The sequence below is a fragment of the Glandiceps talaboti genome, chromosome 10, assembly GCF_964340395.1.
Source record: "Glandiceps talaboti chromosome 10, keGlaTala1.1, whole genome shotgun sequence".
NCBI lineage: Eukaryota > Metazoa > Hemichordata > Enteropneusta > Spengelidae > Glandiceps > Glandiceps talaboti.
Genome location: NC_135558.1, coordinates 7,761,416 through 7,781,359, shown reverse-complemented (window position 1 = coordinate 7,781,359; position 19,944 = coordinate 7,761,416). Strand labels below are relative to the sequence as shown.

At 36.8% G+C, this 19,944-nt stretch overlaps 1 protein-coding gene across 1 annotated transcript; it reads left to right on the top strand.

Annotated features, from left to right (window-relative positions):
- The first annotated feature begins 750 nt into the window (after positions 1 to 750).
- On the top strand, positions 751 to 18,171 carry LOC144441508 (GTPase-activating protein and VPS9 domain-containing protein 1-like). Its single transcript, XM_078131093.1, has 18 exons — positions 751 to 848; positions 2,844 to 3,999; positions 4,871 to 5,002; positions 5,830 to 6,034; positions 6,797 to 6,969; positions 7,610 to 7,994; positions 8,278 to 8,600; positions 9,026 to 9,850; positions 10,089 to 10,152; positions 11,089 to 11,220; positions 11,528 to 11,635; positions 12,007 to 12,460; positions 12,720 to 12,854; positions 13,120 to 13,243; positions 14,241 to 14,307; positions 14,609 to 14,723; positions 15,157 to 15,295; positions 15,878 to 18,171. Exons 2-18 carry the CDS (start codon positions 2,881 to 2,883, stop codon positions 16,148 to 16,150), a joined length of 4,773 nt encoding a protein of 1,590 aa, XP_077987219.1. The 5' UTR covers positions 751 to 848; positions 2,844 to 2,880; the 3' UTR covers positions 16,151 to 18,171.
- The last annotated feature ends 1,773 nt before the right edge of the window (positions 18,172 to 19,944 follow it).

Genomic DNA, 19,944 nt, shown 5'->3' with positions numbered 1-19,944 from the left:
AATTACTAACACATAAGCCTTATAGATTGGTTATAGTTACTCAGCTGAAATACTACTATGTAATCTGGCTAGCTAGAATGAAGTAATCAAACTACTTATGTATGGTTATGTTTCAATATATGCGGAATCGACTGAGATAGAGAGAGAAAAATTAAATACCAAAATAAATACCAACTTTTGATCCATCTTTTATGGACACCAATCAATTGTTCTATATCATATGTAAAACTCCGATCGAAGAAGTTTGGACACAGCATTTGTTTCCCGAGATATGTATCAGAATGTTTCTATCAGAAGACATGTGTCTTCTTTCGCGGTGAGTGGACCTGCGCGATCACAGAAGCAAGTGTAATTTTACCCATTTCATATATAGTTGGCTAAACACGTCTAAGGTATCGATATTATCGACATTTTATTGTATTCTGATAGAAACATTCTGAGACATATCTCGGGAAACAAATGCCTGTGAGTTGGGACAACCAACGAGTTTCCTCCACATCCATGGCCTTGCAAACTATCGCCAACAACTTTCAAATTATATTTGTCTGTTCGTCGGTGCATGTATTAAACTTGTGATGACAAATAGGAGTCTCTAATGTATACATTTCACATCAAATAATTTGTTTCTGCAATGAACTATGGTAAGTTGTGTACGGTCACCGCGCACCGCCTGGCGACTACCGTATACCCGTGATTCGTCCTTCAACCTTTTGACCCACTTTTCGCACTGCATCATGGTATTGATTGCAATATGGCGGATGTGTTGATGAGGGGAGGTACTCGCAACTGCAGGGTATCTGCTACTTTCTAGCCGTATTTTGCCATTTTCAGCTATCGTTTGATTGCAGGTAAGTTGCATTGACGTAAAATGTTATAGTTGCCACAAACAATCACTTTGTTAATCACAGCTGACAACCGCCAACGGTTTAAATCGGCCACATCAGGTGGTGACAGCAACGATTTGTTTCGACGTTCTCTGATTGTCTTTCGTAGGAAAAGTGAGAATGTGTACGCTGTTGTTGTTTTGTATTTAAGTTACTTTCAGTTCTCCATGTCTTGAAATTAAGGACAATTGGTAAGTTCCGTTGTCAAGGCCTTTACATGAAAGATAACGGATATACGATGACGTGCATATGCATGATGAGTTAGCTTCGAAATATGGAAGTTGTAACGTACGTTAGCCACACTGAGTCACACACATGTATGTTATTACAGCCACGATCACGATGATTTATAAATTATACATTATGTGAATGCGATAAACATGGAGTTCTCAAAATTCTAAGTTAACCAAAAAAAATCGCGCAACTTAAGCGTGGAATGCACACAACGTTACTTGCTATGGCCGAACGATACAACACCGTGTCCGCTGCCGCTGTCAGAATATTGGTGAAATTGGAACACCATATATGGGCATTGATAATTTTCACATTCAGTATTCTTTAGCGGATATTCTGCTCATAGGATGGGATAGTCAGAGCTCTTTTGAACACAATGACTTCCAAAAAAAATGTATGTTCATACTTGTTACATATTTTATAAATAAATGTTCATGTGCCATATCATTATGTAATAATATGCAATCTTTATGGCTATGATTATGAATGGAAGGATTTATGTTGTATAATGTGAGTCATTTCAATAAATTAGTATAATATTTTTATATGAAATATAAATTCTAGTTCTACTAATTTAAAAAAAGTGAAAATTATTTAGGCAGATAGAATGAGTTGTCATACCCCCCCCCCCCCCAGTAGAATACTCATTATCTAGCATGTGAGAATTATTTGCAATGATTTTGATGTCATAAACAGTGTTTATGTTAAGTTCATTAGGTATTTTGTGGGCTCCCATCAAACATACATGTCATTGGTATGAAAATTTATGCACATACTATCAGATTTCCATCTTTCTGTTTTAAAGGGGAACACTACTCCAGGAATTACAGGTGTTTGGGGTTTTTTTTGTAAAGTCATTTCATGATTTGACATCACATAAATTTCATATTATTACCAAGAAATAACCAAATTCACCTTCTGTTTCACTACCGTCATTGTTGTTGTTTCATGGGACTTAGCAGACATACAAATCTACATATGTATTGATGAACACTGAATATTTATGACTCCTTAGTGCTTATTACCTTCAGAAAAATTGTCATGAATATTCATTGTTCATCAAATACATATGTACGTCTGCTAAGTCCCATGATGCAACAGTGGACCACAATGAGAACAATGAAGATGAAATAGAGTTACTGGTGTTTTTTTAGTAATTGCACAAAATTTATGTGATGTGATATCATGAAATGATTCTCTATAACCCAAAGTTATGAAAATACCATTATTGCCTGCTGTGGTGTTCCCCTTTAATACCAGGGTGTCTATAGCAAATGCAGTGTAGTATTTGTCTTGGAATTTTTATAACTGTCAAGCCATGATGAATATACATGTATTAAAGATGAATGTGTATTACAGATGAATGAAATGGTATCCTTGATACTACATGTATAGGACTATCGGTATTTTCCTATTCTATAGTATACACAGTTCAAATCAAATTAGTGAACAGGTCAATCTGGTTACCCCCCCCCTGTCTAAAATATAGGAAAAACATGTCATTTTCTTTTAGTATATATTCAAACAAGTAATAATTTCCAGAGGAACTACTAAACGTTATAAAAAGTACATACCAAATTAAAGAAGATACAGCAAATTGGAAAAAAGGAATAAAAAATAAATGCAGTGAGAAAGAAATCATAATTTAAAATTGCACATGAGTTTATTTTTGGATTAGTAAAGTGACCGTCACCCCCTTCCTGTGTTTTTTCCCTTTCCTGCCAGATTGTTTTTCAGAGTTCAGCCAACTGACATCATCATCATGGCTGACAGTGCTAAATTGGTGGATCTAGCAAAACATCTCAAAGAGGAGAAATTATTTGTAGCCTCGGAGAAAGCCCAGTTGCAGAGATTAAACGAAGAAGTCACTTTGACTGCAGAGAGATTGTACCATGTCTCGTGGATTTCCAGGCAACAGAGACAAAACCTGGATAGTTTAGTCCTTGGTGCAGCAGACATCACCGCAGCGGCATGCTGCTACCGAGCTAACGCCTTGGAGAATGTTAATTTTGTAGATGCTTATAAGAATATTGGATATCATGATTCTGCGTATGGAGATTTTCTGAAATCATTGAGAGAGAGCCCAAGACTCGTGGCATACTGTCTCACACAAGGTGAAAAAATGAATCTAGAAGGCACACAGGACATGGTGAAGGTTATTATGTCTGCTGTGTATGGAAATTGTGTAATGCAAGAAGATGAGAGATTTGTGTTGTTAGTCCTGCAAAGTATGATAGAAAACCAGCTAGGAAGTAGTGATGACCCAAGACGATTGCTTCGAAGGAGCTCTTGCGTCTTCACCACGCTTTTTAAGCAGTTCACTGAGGGACTCTATTCTGGCAGATTGTACCTAACAGCTGGACTTCATGAACCTGTCATGGGTTTATTAATGGATGATGAAACTTACTTTGAAACTAATCCACACAAAGTGATAGATCATTTCTCGCCACAGGAGCAGGAAAAACGATTTGGGAAAGCTAACACGCCTGAATTCCAGGATCGACTCCTACAGCATCTGGAAGTGAACGTTGATCATCTGGTGAACCACTGTAACAAATTTATCAATAGTCTGAAGGACAGTATGTACTGTTTCCCGCAAAGTATGGACTGGTTGGTCCGGCAAATTTACAAGATTGTGACACAGGCTGGGAAAATTAAACCGGAAGAGGTTCAGGCATTGTGTGTGGACATGTTACTGTTACTCTTTATATGTCCAGCCATTGTGAATCCTGAACCCTATGGAATTGCCTCGGATATTCTTATCAGTGAAGTAGCCAGGTTTAATCTAATGCAAGTGGCACAGATTTTACAGGCCTTGGCAATGAATCTATACACCGGAGGTGACGGAAGAGGAAGTGACATGTGCTCCAGATTCCCCAAGGTAAAACAAATCTCTATGCTGTCCTTAGACCCTCCACCAATACGCTGTCCAATACAACTACATACAATGTATATTAGATGCAAACAATACAAAAAATAGTTTGAATCTCATATGTAACATGTACCTGATTATTAAAGTACAATGCAGTAATATCCCATAAAGTTAACTATGCTCTCAATGCAATACAGTCCATCTAGGCTGCAATCTGAGGAAAAACAATATTCATTTATGTTAAGTAGATGAATAAGTATTGTAGTACTAGTATGCAAATTTTATGACAGTGATTTATTGTCAATGGATAATATTCATTGACCTCAGATTTTTAAAATACTTTGTAAAATAATTTTAACCAACCGACCTACCCATCATCTTTAGGTGTTACGATGAGAAAACAAAGACTTAAATAAGGCTGAGATTTCGTGAAAAAGATTGAAATAATTAACATAACCATGATTCTTTATCATGCATGTCTCCTGCAATTTTATCTCCGATCTCTATGAAGAACTAGTCTGGGACCTTAACTTGATTTCAATACACTACACATGTGTACTTCTTCCCATGGGAAATGGGTATTGAGAAATATTTTGATCCCCTTTCTTCATGTATGAAAAGGGAGTTACAAAAGCAGCATGTGTAATTTAAAATTGAAAACCAGCAATAAAACATGCAAAAAATTATACACACTCATATATAAAATAACAAATAAATGTAGCAGATGCGATGACAGGATAGATATTACATTTGTAGAATGCAAAGGGTTGAATCCTGTATGCCTAGTGGGATTACAGGTGTAAGAAGTTGCAATATATGTATGTGTACTCTGTCACACCATTTCACACTGTTTTCTAAGTTTTCACATGTTTTGTTGCAGGATTGTATGTCTTCATTATTGGATTCTATGATAAACAGTCTCGGAGCCGATGACATTCCACCTGTCAATCAGCAGCTAGCTGGCATTACTCGCAGTTCAGCCATGATAACAGAAAGAGAGCTCTATGCTTTGGTAAGTATCCATCTAGCTGGCATTACTCGCAGTTCAGCCATGATAACAGAGAGAGAGCTCTATGCTTTGGTAAGTATCTATCTAGCTGGCGTTACTTGATAACAGAGAGAGAGTGCTATGCTTTGGTAAGTATCCATCTAGCTGGCATTACTTGCAGCTCAGCCATGATAACAGAAAGAGAGCTGTATGCTTTGGTAAGTATCTATCTAGCTGGCATTACTCACAGTTCAGGCTTGACAACAGAGACAGAGAGAGCTCTATACTTTGGTAAGTATCTATCCAGCTGGCATTACTCGCAGTTCAAGCATGATAACATAGACAGAGAGAGCTCTATACTTTGGTAAGTATCTATCCAGCTGGCATTACTTGCAGTTCAGGCATGATAACAGAAAGAGAGAGAGCTGTATGCTTTGGTAAGTGTCTATCTAGCTGGCATTACTTGATAACAGAGAGAGAGCTCTATGCTTTGGTAAGTATCTGTCTAGCTGGCGTTACTTGATAACAGAGAGAGAGTGCTATGCTTTGGTGAGTGTCTGTCTGGCTGGCATTTCTCGAAGTACAGTCACGATAAGACTTAAGAGAGAGAGGCAACTGTATGCTTTGGTATAAAGTATTGTTAGTTACACTAACTATATTGGAAAATTAAAGATTGTTGACTTCCTTGAACACAGAATGATTGATCCTAAATTTCTTGTATTATATGAAAGGACCGTAAGCAAGTTTGGAAAGATATTAAGGATACTGGTTTTCAGTTAACCCTGAGGTGTATTGTACCTTACTACAATATCGTAATTGTATTCATTTTATAACTCTATCTTTCATCACAGGTATCTTATCTTCGCAATGTACAAGCATCGAACCCAGAACAAACAGAGAGCAAGGAGCTAGAAACACTGTTGACATGTCTACCACCAACACCTACACCCACTGTGACAGTCAGTAGTCCAGGACAAGGAGGAGGTGATTCGAAGACACCCTCCCCTACTCCTCCAGATACTCCTCAAGGGGCATCCAAGAAAACACATGGGAAAGGTAAACTCATCTATGTAGTTATATGTTGTATAGATATGTATTGAAATCTGTTTTAAGGATTGCTGCCAACCACCATTCTTGTTATTAATGACAAGGTGTCTGTCCTCAAAGAACTCATAGCTCTTCATTTTTAGTTGTTAGGCCAAACAAAGATTTTTTCAGGTTTTAAAATCCAACCCTTGCAATTTTTCCCTTGCAATGCTCACAAATTTCCATGTACATTGTCAATTTAGGTTGACAAGCAGAATGTCTGGAGAAATTGTGAGGCATCAATAGTTGTTGAATACATAGTGGACTGGTAGTGGTGGGCTCAAAAGTTGTGATTAGTTGGGGGGTGGGAGGAGCTACAACAAACTTTTGACAAAAATATTTTGTTAACAGCCCCCTCCCCATAAATTCTGCTCATTCCCTCACCTTGAGTATGTAAACTCATAGCTAGATGTAGCAGAAAATAAAGTAGTCTTGAAGTTGAAGAGAGTCTGTCACTGTCAGATTTTCCCATTTCCATTTATTTCTTTCACCACCAGTTTCTGGTATGTAACATATACATGCATATACAGGAAATATTACTTCAGCTTCTGGCAGACTGGTTATGTGCAACGATATTACTGACTTAGTTCGAATCCTACACTATGTTTTCTATTGATTGTCTACTTCTACTTCCAATTTCTTAAAGTATTATGAGATACTAATAATAAATATGGTATGCTCTACTTTCCAGATATGTAAGTCCATCAAGTAATAAAGTCTTCTCTTTCATAGGTAGGAAATCTGTCAAGGGAAGTCAGGGATTAGGATTTTTAGATGGTGAACATCAATCTGATAATGTTAGTCAACAGAAAGAACAAGCTATTGTGTACCAGCCAGAGGAAGTGTTAGTAGTAACACTTGGAAATATTGTTAATGAATGTCCTGGTATGCTGTCTGAAACCAAGGTATGCAGAGAATGTACTAATTCATCCTGATTTTACTACTTGCATAGTTTTTGGGTTTTTTTCTTCATGAATATAACAAGTGATATGTGCATAATTACTGGCTATCTCATCATATCTCAGTTGTGTGTATTGATAGGTTAGAGATGAAAAGATAGAAAATAGTATTTTTCCCGCAGGTACCATTAAGGATATTTAAATTTTGTACTGTACAATTGTTATTTTTGCTGTAACCAGGCTTCGTGTATAAGTATCTGACAGGGTCAAGATACTGTACAGTTCCTACAGCCGCTCAAAAGTACATGTGTGTTTGTTTGTATGTTTGTCTGTCTGACTGCCTGTCTCTCTCTGTCTCTGTATGTATGTATGTATGTATGTATGTATGTATGTATGTATGTATGTGTGTGTGTGTGTGCGTGCGTGCGTGCGTATGTATGTATGTATGTATGTATGTATGTATGTATGTATGTATGTATGTATGTATGTGTATGTATGTATGTATGTATGTATGTATGACAGTATGTATGTATGTATGTATGTATGTATGTATGTATGTATGTATGTATGTATGTATGTCTATGTGCCTGTGTATGTGTCTGAACACACTTCTTGAGAGTAATATTTGATTTGTTAAAATGTACAGGTCCTGGAGTCAGCAGAAGCCAAAACCAAATCAAAGTCAGAAAGAGAGAACAGATCAAGTCCACCATTACATGCAGAGATGCCAGAAAAACAACTACGGTTTTCAGCCGATGCATCCTTAGTCAGTGACAACCTGGAATCCATGTCAATCGGTGCATCGAATTCTGTGTATTCCATGGACCTGGAAAACATCAGTAACACCAGTGGGATAGAGAATGCTAGCTGTGCCAGTGGTCGGAATACTCCCAGGTCTACTGCTAGTAGTAGTGATGCAGCTAGAGCATTGGAATTACTGGAAAGTGAACCACATGATATTTCTGATAGGTTTGGTAAATTTGACATACGCCCTCTAGTGGATAAAGATAAGTCACACATGGATGCTGCAGGTAAGCTTTAACTTTTCAATTTTTGCTGTCTTTTAGCATTGAAATGTCATTATGTACAAGACTGTTATGTGCTTATTCCCTTTGTATAAAACACCTCTCAAAGTATCCACTGAATGTCTTGTCCTTTGAATCCCCCCCCCATTAAAAAAACAAAAAAACCCTGCAAAACAACAACAACAACAACAGCAACAAAAAACCTACCCCATTTATCCATTTAAGAGAACTTCTTTTACATGTACATTGTATCACTTTTTGAAGCTGAGTGTGGTCTTTCATTTAACAGAAACTTGGAGTGAAACCTGGAGCACAGATGTTCTTGCAAGTGACCAATCAGAACCACCCCCTGAACCTAATCCAATAGAACGCTTGCAAGAAATCGCTGAGGTCCAATCAGAGCCTCCGGATTATTCAGGGGCCCATAGTCTATTGTATGTGCGTCAGCCTGGTGAAGTATCAGAAACAGCCAGTGAGACATGGAGTGTAGATGTCCTACAGAGTGATTCAGAGCATTGTGAAGAGCGCCTCCATGAGTTGGATGAAGGAAATGACTATGGTGATTTGTTAGATGATAAGAAGGGAGAAGATTGTCAGGAAAAAGCAGAACAGGTAAGGTGAAAATAATGATAAAAATGATGAAAACATGTTTGGATAGAGCCTTAGTGCTCAAAGCAATGTAGTACAAATATTACATTACACAGACCTAAAATAGTACAACCCTTTAAGTCAGGGTTTCTACATTTACCTAGGTGACTGTCATAACTGCTCATAGATAAGACTCCCAATTTTGTGTTATTGATTTAACTAGTCATTGAACTACTCAGATCATGCAAAAACGGTTGTTTTTCATCTCAGTTAGACTGAAGAAACTCAAGGATTTGATGAAAAGGACTCAACCAGTAACTTGACCATTGTCTGTTTATTTTGTCATGATCATATTCAAATCACATATCCTTCCTTAAAACGTACAGAATTTTTCACAATTTATTAAATGAGTTGATATATTTATGTTATTTTAATTGATTCAACTACAGGATGAACAGTTCTTTGATGCCATTGACAATAGTACCAGGGCACTTGAATCACTTGGTACTATGGATGATCCGTTGGAGAATCTGGGAGCGGTGGGTGGCATGGGATTGTTGTCCAGTGACAGCTCCCAGTATGGTGGTATACCTAAAGTGTCAATACCAACAGAGGACAGACAAAGACCTGTCAACGCATTGGCACAAAGTTTTATGAATCTCAATGTAGGGAAGAAAGAAGTGCAGGCTGAATCCAAACCTGAGAATGTCTTGGACGCTTTTGATCCATTCGCACCAAGTACTTGTCCTGAGAACGATGCGCTAGCTGCTGGAAGTAGTGATGTCATACCTGGAACGCTTCACAGCCATAGAGATAGTGGTATCAGTACCGGCACTAGTTCAGTATCACCTGGTAGCCCAGACACCATGATGACAAGTGTTCTCTCTCCATCAATGGACGATGGGTTGGTAAATCTGGGCAATACTGTAGAAACCCAACCTCCTATACCACCAAGGAGGAGAAATCCATTTGACAAAGAAGCAATCAAGTCTGGCGGTTCCTACCCCGGGCAAGGTTCAGCACCGAGTGCTTTCAATTCTCAGCTACCCGGAAAACAAACGGAAGGGTCAGGAATGCTGATTCCAGAAGGTGCAGCCGGATCAGTAGAACTAGGAAATGGTGATGTCTCTAAAAGTCGGGCTAGTAGTTCAGCTAGTACATCTAGTAATTCCAGTGGGTCAGGAACAAACAGAATAAATGATGGTTCGTCGTCAGATGTACAGAAATCGATAAGTTTTGACAACTCAGCAGAATTACCAGGACAACAAGATAAGGTAAGTTGGTAATCAGAACATTTTTTTCATGAATGTGAGATTGAAAATAATTAAAAATTTGGGTTAACAACAGACTCAAATTCATCAGTATGCGCTAATAGTTTCATTAAGGTTTTGTAACTGCTGTATCACAAGAAAAGGTTATCATACTATTCATAGACTAGTAAATTTAGTTTTAATAGATTTCCATACCTTGTAATATAAATCCTGTATTTATATACTTTTTCATATATAACAGGAAAGTGCTGATAATTCCGAAAAGGGCAACAAATCATGGTGGAAGAAAAAGTTACCCTTCAAAGGTCAGTGTAGTGTCTTGATTTGTCCAGTGATATCCCACATGGATTTATTATAGCTACCACAGAGAAAGAAAAGAAATCTATGGACAAGTTTGTGTGATATTACTTTGATTACAGGACTTGAAGTCAATAGAACTTTGTAAGAAAACTTGTTCACAGAGATGTAGCTCATTTTAGAAGTAGCCAGGAAAAAGGTGAAAAGATATCTAGGAAATGAAAGTCATAAATCTGCAAATGATGGACAGATACTGGTTGAAACAGAGGATTTTTAAACAAATTCCTGAAAAAGAAGCCAGCAAAACATTGTGGAGTAGGTGGTTAATGTTGCCGGCTACCAGCTCTTATCTACATCCCTGGCCCATATAGTCATATTTCTTGAAACCATCTAGTATCCTCATACATGTATACATAGTTCAGTAGTAATGTACATGATAACTAGAAAGTTCACATTAAGGTGTACACAATTACCTGATGTCCTGTAGAAATTGGATCTTCAAAAGGTCAGAGGTGAACATACTAAAGGTCAAAGGTGAATGTGTAGTTGCAGACATTAGAAACAAAATGACAGATAATCCTTGATCCTATATGCTTTGAAGCTCTATGTACAACATAAAACTGACACTTTGTGAATTTATCATGCAAAACTTATGAATATGGTAACTATTTTGTAATTCTTGTCCTACAATAGTTTGATTAAAATCTGATGTAGATGTTGGCTAATCAATCATTGTTATTTTACGTTGTATTTTTGCTTGAATTGACCTTCGTGATACATGTTTACGTTTTCGTCTTGATCAAGACGAAAATGTAAACATGTATCACGAATGTATCATGAATGTATTTACATCATCTTCAAATACTATTTTCATTTCTACTGCAAACATCTCATTGCCAAGTCTCTAATGTGTGTTTCTGTTCTACCCTCTATCATCTCCTCAGTTCCAAGTCGAAAAAGTAAAGGAAGTAAAACCCCAGAAAGAGAAAAAGACCACTCATCGCCGTTTTTCCACTCTCCATTTTTCCATCATGAAAGTCAACATCAGCATCCTTCCTATCCTCGGCATCATCAAGGTAGGTCCACCAGATCAGTGTTATGAATAACAACAAAATTTTAATTCGTTTCAACATGCTAGAAATACTTTGTGTTGACAGGCAGAACTAGTATTGAAAATCCAGAATGCCAGGTCATCTAAAGTGTTATGCGTACAATCGCCCCACTCCTCTCCTGGCAGCATTGTCCACATCAATTAATACCCCCCAACCCCCTCCCCATGGTTGGACATACACATTCAACGTACATTGGAATTCAGTCACAGAGTGTCTGTGCCATGAAGTTAGACAGTTATACAAAGAGTTATATGTCTTGATTTGATTCCAGGGGATGGAGATAATGTAAAACCACCGATAGCCGCAATGCCAAGTGTTGGAAGTGAAGACATTATGAACAAATACAAAAATATGGTAATCATGGGACAGAATGTAGAAGGTATGTAAATTGTATAAAAAAGATACACATTAATTTTTTGACATCACACATGCGTACTTAGATATAATTAAATTGGGATACCATCCTGTATTGGACTATTCTCCTTTGGTGTGTTGATTCATTTCACTTCAGTTTATATTATGTTTGTTGCGTTTCTAGGCCACTGGCCCATGTGCAAAAATTTTTTTTGACGAGATGTTCTCAGTTCCATAGCTTTATATACATATTTACATAGATTGATTTGAAATTATTCGACTCAATGTTGGAGGCTTGATAATCCAAACTTTATGCTGACATCTCATTTACAATGAGGCAGAGATAGTTAACAATTGTATAGATTTTGATATCGTGTATTTCGATTTCATTTGTAGTTGCTGACCCTGATGAGATACTCAACAAATATCGACACAAACTAGCAGGTTCCGATTCACCATTAGTGAATTTCGACCCCTCATTGGAAGCAGCACATGAACAAAATACCGAGCAACGTGACCCAAGCGATAATCCAGATGGGGCACTGATTACAGGGGAACGCATCGAAACAACCTACACATTCATTGATGCAAAGCGTAAACTACGAATCGTTCTCTGTTCAGCAGATTTCCATACTCTCCCCTGGCTGACAAACTTCTGCTCAGCTGTGCCGTCACAGCACCGGGTAAATGCAGTTCAGAATGAAATGGGTAATGAGAAGTACAATAATGACAATGAACTTGTGGCTTTTCTGAAAGTACAACTAGCAGAGGCAATTAATTTACAGGATAAAGCACTTATAGCACAGTTGCATGAAACATTGAGATGTGTAAGGCAGTTTGATACCGAAGGGTAAGTATTTTATACCACTTAGACTCATCTTTTGAAAAGGTTAAAGGTCAATTTGTTTGCGTAGATGATATTGTCACATAAATTCTTTGGTCAAGAAACATGTTGTGTTTTAATATAAGGGAAGGCATGTTAGTAAAATCTACCCAAGTTCTACTTATTATTATCGTTTTTGTGTGAGCTTTCGAACACAATTTCTGTAATTTATGTGACATTTTGGTGAAAGTAGTTTCTGACTCAATTTCTGCCATTTTACTTTCAGAAGCAAGAAGTTACTTCAGTCTCTCAAAGATGATTACATCAGCAGAGCACCATATATTTCATATTTAATTCGATGTAGGAGAGGTCTCCTAGCAACACAAGCTCACTTAGAGAGATTACTAGAAAGAGTAGAGAGGTAAGAACAGGCAACCAGTTTTACTATGTAAAACATATAAAATCAAAATTTACTATTGCAGTGATGACCTTTGAACATTAGGAGGGGTTTCCTAGCAACACTTTAAAGGGCCTACTATTTGTACTCGAAAGAATAAATGTTCTTACACCAATATTGTATTCTGTTGGTATATATCACCTGAACAGGGGGTAAAGACAGAAATTTCAGAACTGTACAATTGTTTTCTAAGTTGATAATTTCGTTCTCTTTCATCTTTTCTCAACAGAGACAAAGTTGTGTGCAATAAATATTTCACAGCCCAGTGTGTGAGAGAATTCTTGGAAAGACAAGAAGATGCTGTACAGAGATTTTGTACTAGCTTTCAAGCTCTCACTGTTCCTGATGAAAAAGTAAGTTCATAAGCCAATTATATATATTTGATTATCAAAAGGGAATCAAGTTGGACCTTAACTTTGTTTCAAATGAGGAATTACTTTTGTTGTTCTATTCACTATCTGGTGTAAACTTAGATATTTTCGCACCTAGAAAATTTTGTGATTTCACAGTCTTCAGCTAGTTCTTAAACACTAATTTTTACTAATTACCAGACTGGTACATTGTTTTCATGTACAAGAAGGCATTTTTATTTTTTCATTTTTGTTTTCTAACGAAATTAGCAAAAAATAAGTTTTTAGTTGAAAATTCCAGGTTTACAGTGTAATACCACATTTATTTAGGGAAACTAGATAAACAACTCAAATGTCGATTTGATTTTACTTTTAGACTCTAAATGTAGAAGAAATCTTTACATTTTCCTGTGTTATCACCATTTAGATTAAACATGATTATTTTATGAAAAATAACAACAAAGCTGTTGAACAGTATAGGTACATCCTCATTTGAAATAGTGTATTGTGTACATATATATCGTATGTCGTTGTATCAGTAGAAGTTGGTCATGCACTGTTTTACAGAGCTTATGAACATTTGCAGTTTTTATGTTGCATAAATGTGTGTTCATAAACTACAACTCAGTCTTACAACTGAGACAATTATGGTCAGGATTAAGTGAACAATCCTTTAACAGTATGTGTCTGTGGTTATACCGTGTAGAGAGTTATTAGTCCCCAATGGAATGGATGAAGTCCAGCTGATTTCAACCAAACCTGGCACAAATGTCAGATACACTAGTCCACATATGCACAGTACTTTGTTTCATGACTTTCGTGATTATGACTGAATGGTGGCCATATTTGTCATAAAAAATTCAAATATCAATTACTAAGTTGAAATGTTGGGAGCTATGTCTTCGACAAAGACTTGTTACACAAAGAGAGAAACGTACAGAGAATCCGTTGGTTGAAATAATTGTAATTGAGTACACATATTCTTTTTCTTTTTTGATAGACTGACCATGTAGAGGAATTCCTACATCATTTGTATGTATGGATATCACAGGATCCTATATGGCAAGGTAAGGTTGTAGACAACTATAGAGTCACCACCATGGTAGACATCTTAGGTTTCATTTTTCTTATAATATAAAAATGGTCAAAGGGGTAGAAAAAAACTAACCCAGTAATTCACGTAAATTGAAACTGACTGGGGCAGTGTTTCTTTTTCTTTTCACCTGTAGTAAGGGTCTACCATATTTACATCTGTTTTTCTGTATATCTGTTTGTCTTCCTGCGCAAACCACCTTTCAAACCTTGCATAAAGATGATATGATGTGAGATATATATGTTAAGACCTCTATCTGCATTTCATACCTTCAGCTGCCAGTGAAGAGCAGAAAGAAGATGCTCAGATGGCAACAGAGAGAGCTATAATGAGTAGAATATACAAACAAGCCCTTTATCCTAATGGTGACGGTGATATCATGAGAGATCAGTAAGTTACACTATATATCATATTATTTTCATTTTTTTGAAATATTTGCCAAGACTGCCAAGAGCATAACAGTATGAGAATTATTTTGTGTAGTCCTCAAAATGTACTAAAATAACATCACAAGTTCACGAAAAGAGCATAATTGATTGAAGTAACCCGAATACTATTGCCAGTTTTCATGAAAAGCAGTATGCGAGAGAATTGACTACTAGTTGAAAAAGTGTGATAAAGCTGCGCCCTCAGTGGCCAAATGATGTAATCTTTTGTCTTTCCACTAAGAACCCTATAGCACTATACCAGTGTTGAAGACATGCCTCTTTGAGTTTGAACTATCAAGTGTTCTGTGTTTTGAACACTAGGAACTTGTGAAAGGCAACAACAAATGACTTCTCAACAGTCCATTTTGTCTTCAATTATTTCTTCTTTTCTATAGAGTACTTCATGAACATATCAAGAGGTTGGTAAAAGTTGTCTCAGCCACCCATAAAGCATTACAGATACCTGAAAAATATAGGAAGGAATGCCCCTGGCCGTCAGCTCAAGCAGAGATACTGACTATCAATGCTTACAAGGTGAGGTGATAAGATAGGAGTCACACCCCCTGATTGTATTAACTTGAACTGTGACAAAGAATTTGTTTTGCTCAGTAGTATGTGATTATTACCTGATCAAATTGATTTTGAAGAATTATCATGGAGATAGTAGGAAGTTATTAATTTCTAGTCGACATATTAGGAAATGATGTGTTCCTCAAGTACAAGATGTGCTAGCGTGCAATTGAAACCGAGTATACTTTTGAATACAAGTACAAATGTGAAGATTACACAAAAAATATCAACAATACATAAACACAAATATCATGCCACATAAATGGCCACTCTACCTGTGAAATGTGAAGTTTAATGTCATATGTTGATGTTATGTCTTGTGAAAACAAAAACTGCATAAAATGGGGGGGGGGGGGGGGGGGCTGTATTCTAGCATGCCAGAATAATTTTCTCCTGGGGAAGCATGTTCTATCAGTATTGCCAAGAGGCCCAGTGATTTTACGATGTAGACAAACAGTAAATATACAAACAAAACTGTAAAAAGATATTTTTAACAAATCCCCTACGTCGTTCATTCTATACAAGAGTTGTTCATTTTGTTTGCAGACTCCTAAAGACAAGTTACAGTGTGTGATGCGATGTTGTTCAACTATTATGAATCTACTGAGTATGGCCAATGAGAACTCTGTGCCAGGTGCCGATGACTTTGTTCCAGTCTTAGTCTATGTACTTATCAAAGCCAACCCACCCAGTTTATTATCAACAGTACAGTACGTCAACAGTTTCTACGACAAGAGGCTTAGTGGGGAAGAGCAATATTGGTGGATGCAGTTCTCGGCTGCCATCGAGTTTATCAAAACTATAGATGACAGAAAATAGTTCATTTTTGGTTTGTTTTTTGAAGTGGTATGCTTTTTCTTTTCTCACCGATACTATTAAGCATATGATTCACCAATACTATTGATCACATGAGTTCAGCTTATTGTTTACATGTAGTGTTGTAATGAAGTCATGAGACTGTCATGTGATTGTCATGTGATGGCATCACATGAGATGATGAATTTGAAATGGCTATCACACAATGATTAGAAAACCATGTGAATAGTCATGTGATGTACATGTGACAGCACTTGGGATGAATTTGGAATGACTATCACAATGATTAGAGAAATGTGATAGTCATGTGATGTACATATGACTTCACGGGATGACAATTTTGAAACAGCTATTGCACAGTGATTAACCAAAATCATGTCATAGTCATGTGATGTACATGTGACACTTTTGATGATAGGAGATTATAACAGTTATTATTAAAATGAACTTGGTGTTTGTCCACTGAAATTGACTGCAGTACTCAGAAAGTTTCAACCTGTGTTTTACGACATTGTTTTTTGTCAACAGGCAGCGTAAGAATTAGAGTTTGTTTTAGAAATGTAACATTTAATAGGTAAGTTTATGAACAAAGAGATTATAGTAAAGCCATGAGTGATCACTGGTATGATCATAACGTATTATCATTTACAGTAGATTATTAAGAAACCCTATTTCTACTTGTTAGGCTTCCAAGATTAAATCAAACTTTCTTTACCTTTTTTTTCATACGTTTGTGGCTGAAGGACCAAACCATTTATTCATCACACCAAACCAATTAAACCTCAGTTGTCAATGTCAGTATTTCAGGCACCAGTAGTGTGAAATATAGTATTTCATAGATAAGTTACTCTTTTCTTGGTTCTTGCCGATTTGACCTCTGCTTGTATCAGTCACTCGAATTTGTAATGAGAGTTTGAAAAGGTCAGAGGTCATTCTGTTGTGAGGGAAGCCAACTCAGATGGTGATTGGTCAAGGAAATAGTGAGGTCACATCATATGTAAATGAGATTAACAGTAGGCATTCTTCTGTGATGGTGGTATATGAAGCCAAGTTTTTACATGTGATATACTCCTTGGAGAGCCACCATAGCAATCAGGATTGTTACCATAGCAACACAAGCTTGTTAGAGCTGAGCACATAGACCGATCTGTACGAGGTGTAGCACTGGTAATACCATCATCAATATTTTCAAGGGTTTGCCATTCTGTTGAACACCATTTAAACCTTGAATGCTTGATATCATTCCCCAATAATTTTCTTCATTCAGCCATGAAAAATACAAGTGACCTAAGGGGCCTTGTCACTACAAGTCACAAAACAAGTAGTGACAAAACCCTTTGGTCATTGTAATTTGTGGCTGAAAGAAGAAAAATATCGGAGAACAATATAATTGTATCTCCGTAAGCATAATTTATGGGGGGGAAAATTAGAAAATAATGGCAATTTTGAACTTTTGTTGATTATTTCAAGCAACGCAGAACCATTGATGTAGACACAGGTTGCCGTGACATAGAACAACTAGGGTAATATAATCCATATTTTCTGTTCAAAGAGAATAACTTGGCTTGTGCATTGTATAATCAGTGATACAGCAAGCGGCTTGAAGGGGTGTGTGATGAAAAAAATTCAGAAATGAAAATCCTCCAGAAATAAAGATAGATATTACAAAAGTGTAACACTTTTTTGGTTTTATATTTCATGTTACAGTAAGAGTGAGCTTACTGATATCAAGACTACCAATCAGGTATAGGTAAAAAAACCATTACAGTTTTAATTAATAATGTCAGTTTCAAATTTATTATTTTATTTCATCAGTGTTAAGATTTCTCACATATTGCTGTTTTCACTGCACACATGGTTTACAAGGATTATGCACAGCTCTGCTGGTGATGTATCGACAGTGTTTACAAGTTTGTGACTTTAAGATTTCTGTGTTATTAATTGGGTCAAATTTTTACTGTAAGTGAAAACTTGTTGAGTAAATTTTTTTAAGTGAAATTTGTGAGTAATGCTGCAAAAGTGTCTTGATTGGTTTTCTTTGATGAGTATGTAAATATCTGTTCTATCATTTAATACTCACTGTATCTGTTTAAAAATATTACTAACTGACTCGACAGTGAAACTGTCTCAATATTTAAGCATACCATCAAGTCATCTCTCCAATGAATAGTGCCCTCTCTGTCAGGTATAGCCTTCCCATGAATAGCGCCCTCAAGTTATATTGACACCTTTGAAGTAAAGTGCGCCCTCAAGAGACTGATACTTTTCTGGTAAACAGTACCCTTTAGTAGCAGAAAACTTTCCAGAAATAAGTACAAAAAACAAACAATCATTAAATGTTTCCGATATATACAGATAACATGCAATGTTTTTCTAGTGAAAGTCTCATTCCTCGGGTCACATTCTGGACTGGAGGTGAAGGCCACAATAGTTAAATACTGTAACCTCATTTTGACAATTCAAGTTTTATAGCATTCAACTCATAAAGTTGGTATATACAGTCCGCCCACAGTTCTGCCATTTCATGAAGTACTTACAGGATAAACTTCTGATTTTTAGGAACTTACAGAGTTGATAAGTCTTGTATGTGGGCAGTGTATATTGTAATTGTAATTTGAACAACAGCAAAATGTCTAAATTAGTTTCTTCATGACATCAGACATATAAAGGTGACAAAGTGTAAAACTAATCAGGAATACTTCAAACCATTCACAAGTATGGAGACCACTTTTGCTGACCACATTTCTTACAAATCTCGTATATTAGATTGTCCATAATTTCACTGATTTAGACTGACTACCTAGTCTAGAATCCAGTCATGTGGTGATTTTGCTCTCGCTGTTCCCCAACTACGCCTGGCATTTTGCTCTAACAGTCATATATTCAAATCTAAAATTAGATCACAATTTCCCACAGTGACGTTGAATACATGGTTCTCACTCAAATGTATCCTTCTCGCAAACCACAGCTGTTATTCCTTCCGCGACACTGCGGAATAACTGTTGACGATGCCATAAAAAAGGCCATGGTTTGCGACGATGAATTGTATTAACCCTCTCATGTATATACTTCTGCATATTTTGAAATTCAATGTAGTTTTTACACACTCTCACATTTGTTAACTATAGTAAAGTGTAACAGTGAGTTAACATGAACACTTTCAAGGAGAGTTTAGTTAGATGTATACTGGTATGTATGACCTTACACAAAATATGTCTACCTGTGATAAACATTCACCTTTGACCCAGAATGACCCCTCAATGACCTAGGTTCACTTTAAATAGACCCTGACCTTTAACTTAGATTGACCTCGTGTGATCTGTCACCTATATTGACCTGTAACTGACCTCTCAATACAGACTACATGTCAAGCAAGATTGACCTCGGTTAACCTATAATCCATACTGACTTGCTACTCAGAGTAATCTATGACCTTTGACCTGGGGTTAGTCTCAGTTACTCAGACTCTCATCACTCGGGGCTCTGCCTACACAACCTCCCCAAGCATCTGGGTGGTCTCATAGAAGAGCCCCAGCAGTGACAGTCTGGGTAACCAAGATTCACTTAGGGTATGCATTTGGTCAGTGAAAACCAACATAGTACCTGTGACTAGTATGACCTTAGCTTGACCTTTGCCCTCAGCAAATATAACTTTGACCTCAGGTCAGTATATTGAACACTGATACACCTATGATACAGATCAAAATATGATATAGATGTGTATACAGGTAGATATAGAATTCAGTAAGAATTTCACCCGTCTTCCAAGTTCCAGCTGACACCCTTCAAGTATAATA

Bases quoted from the DNA above. Each gene is read 5' to 3' on its own strand.
- LOC144441508 (XM_078131093.1), top strand. From the start codon at position 2,881: ATGGCTGACAGTGCTAAATTGGTGGATCTAGCAAAACATCTCAAAGAG. The intron at 11,636-12,006 runs GTATGTAAATTG...TTTCATTTGTAG, and splicing joins CATGGGACAGAATGTAGAAG to TTGCTGACCCTGATGAGATA. The intron at 14,724-15,156 runs GTAAGTTACACT...TCTTTTCTATAG, and splicing joins GGTGATATCATGAGAGATCA to AGTACTTCATGAACATATCA.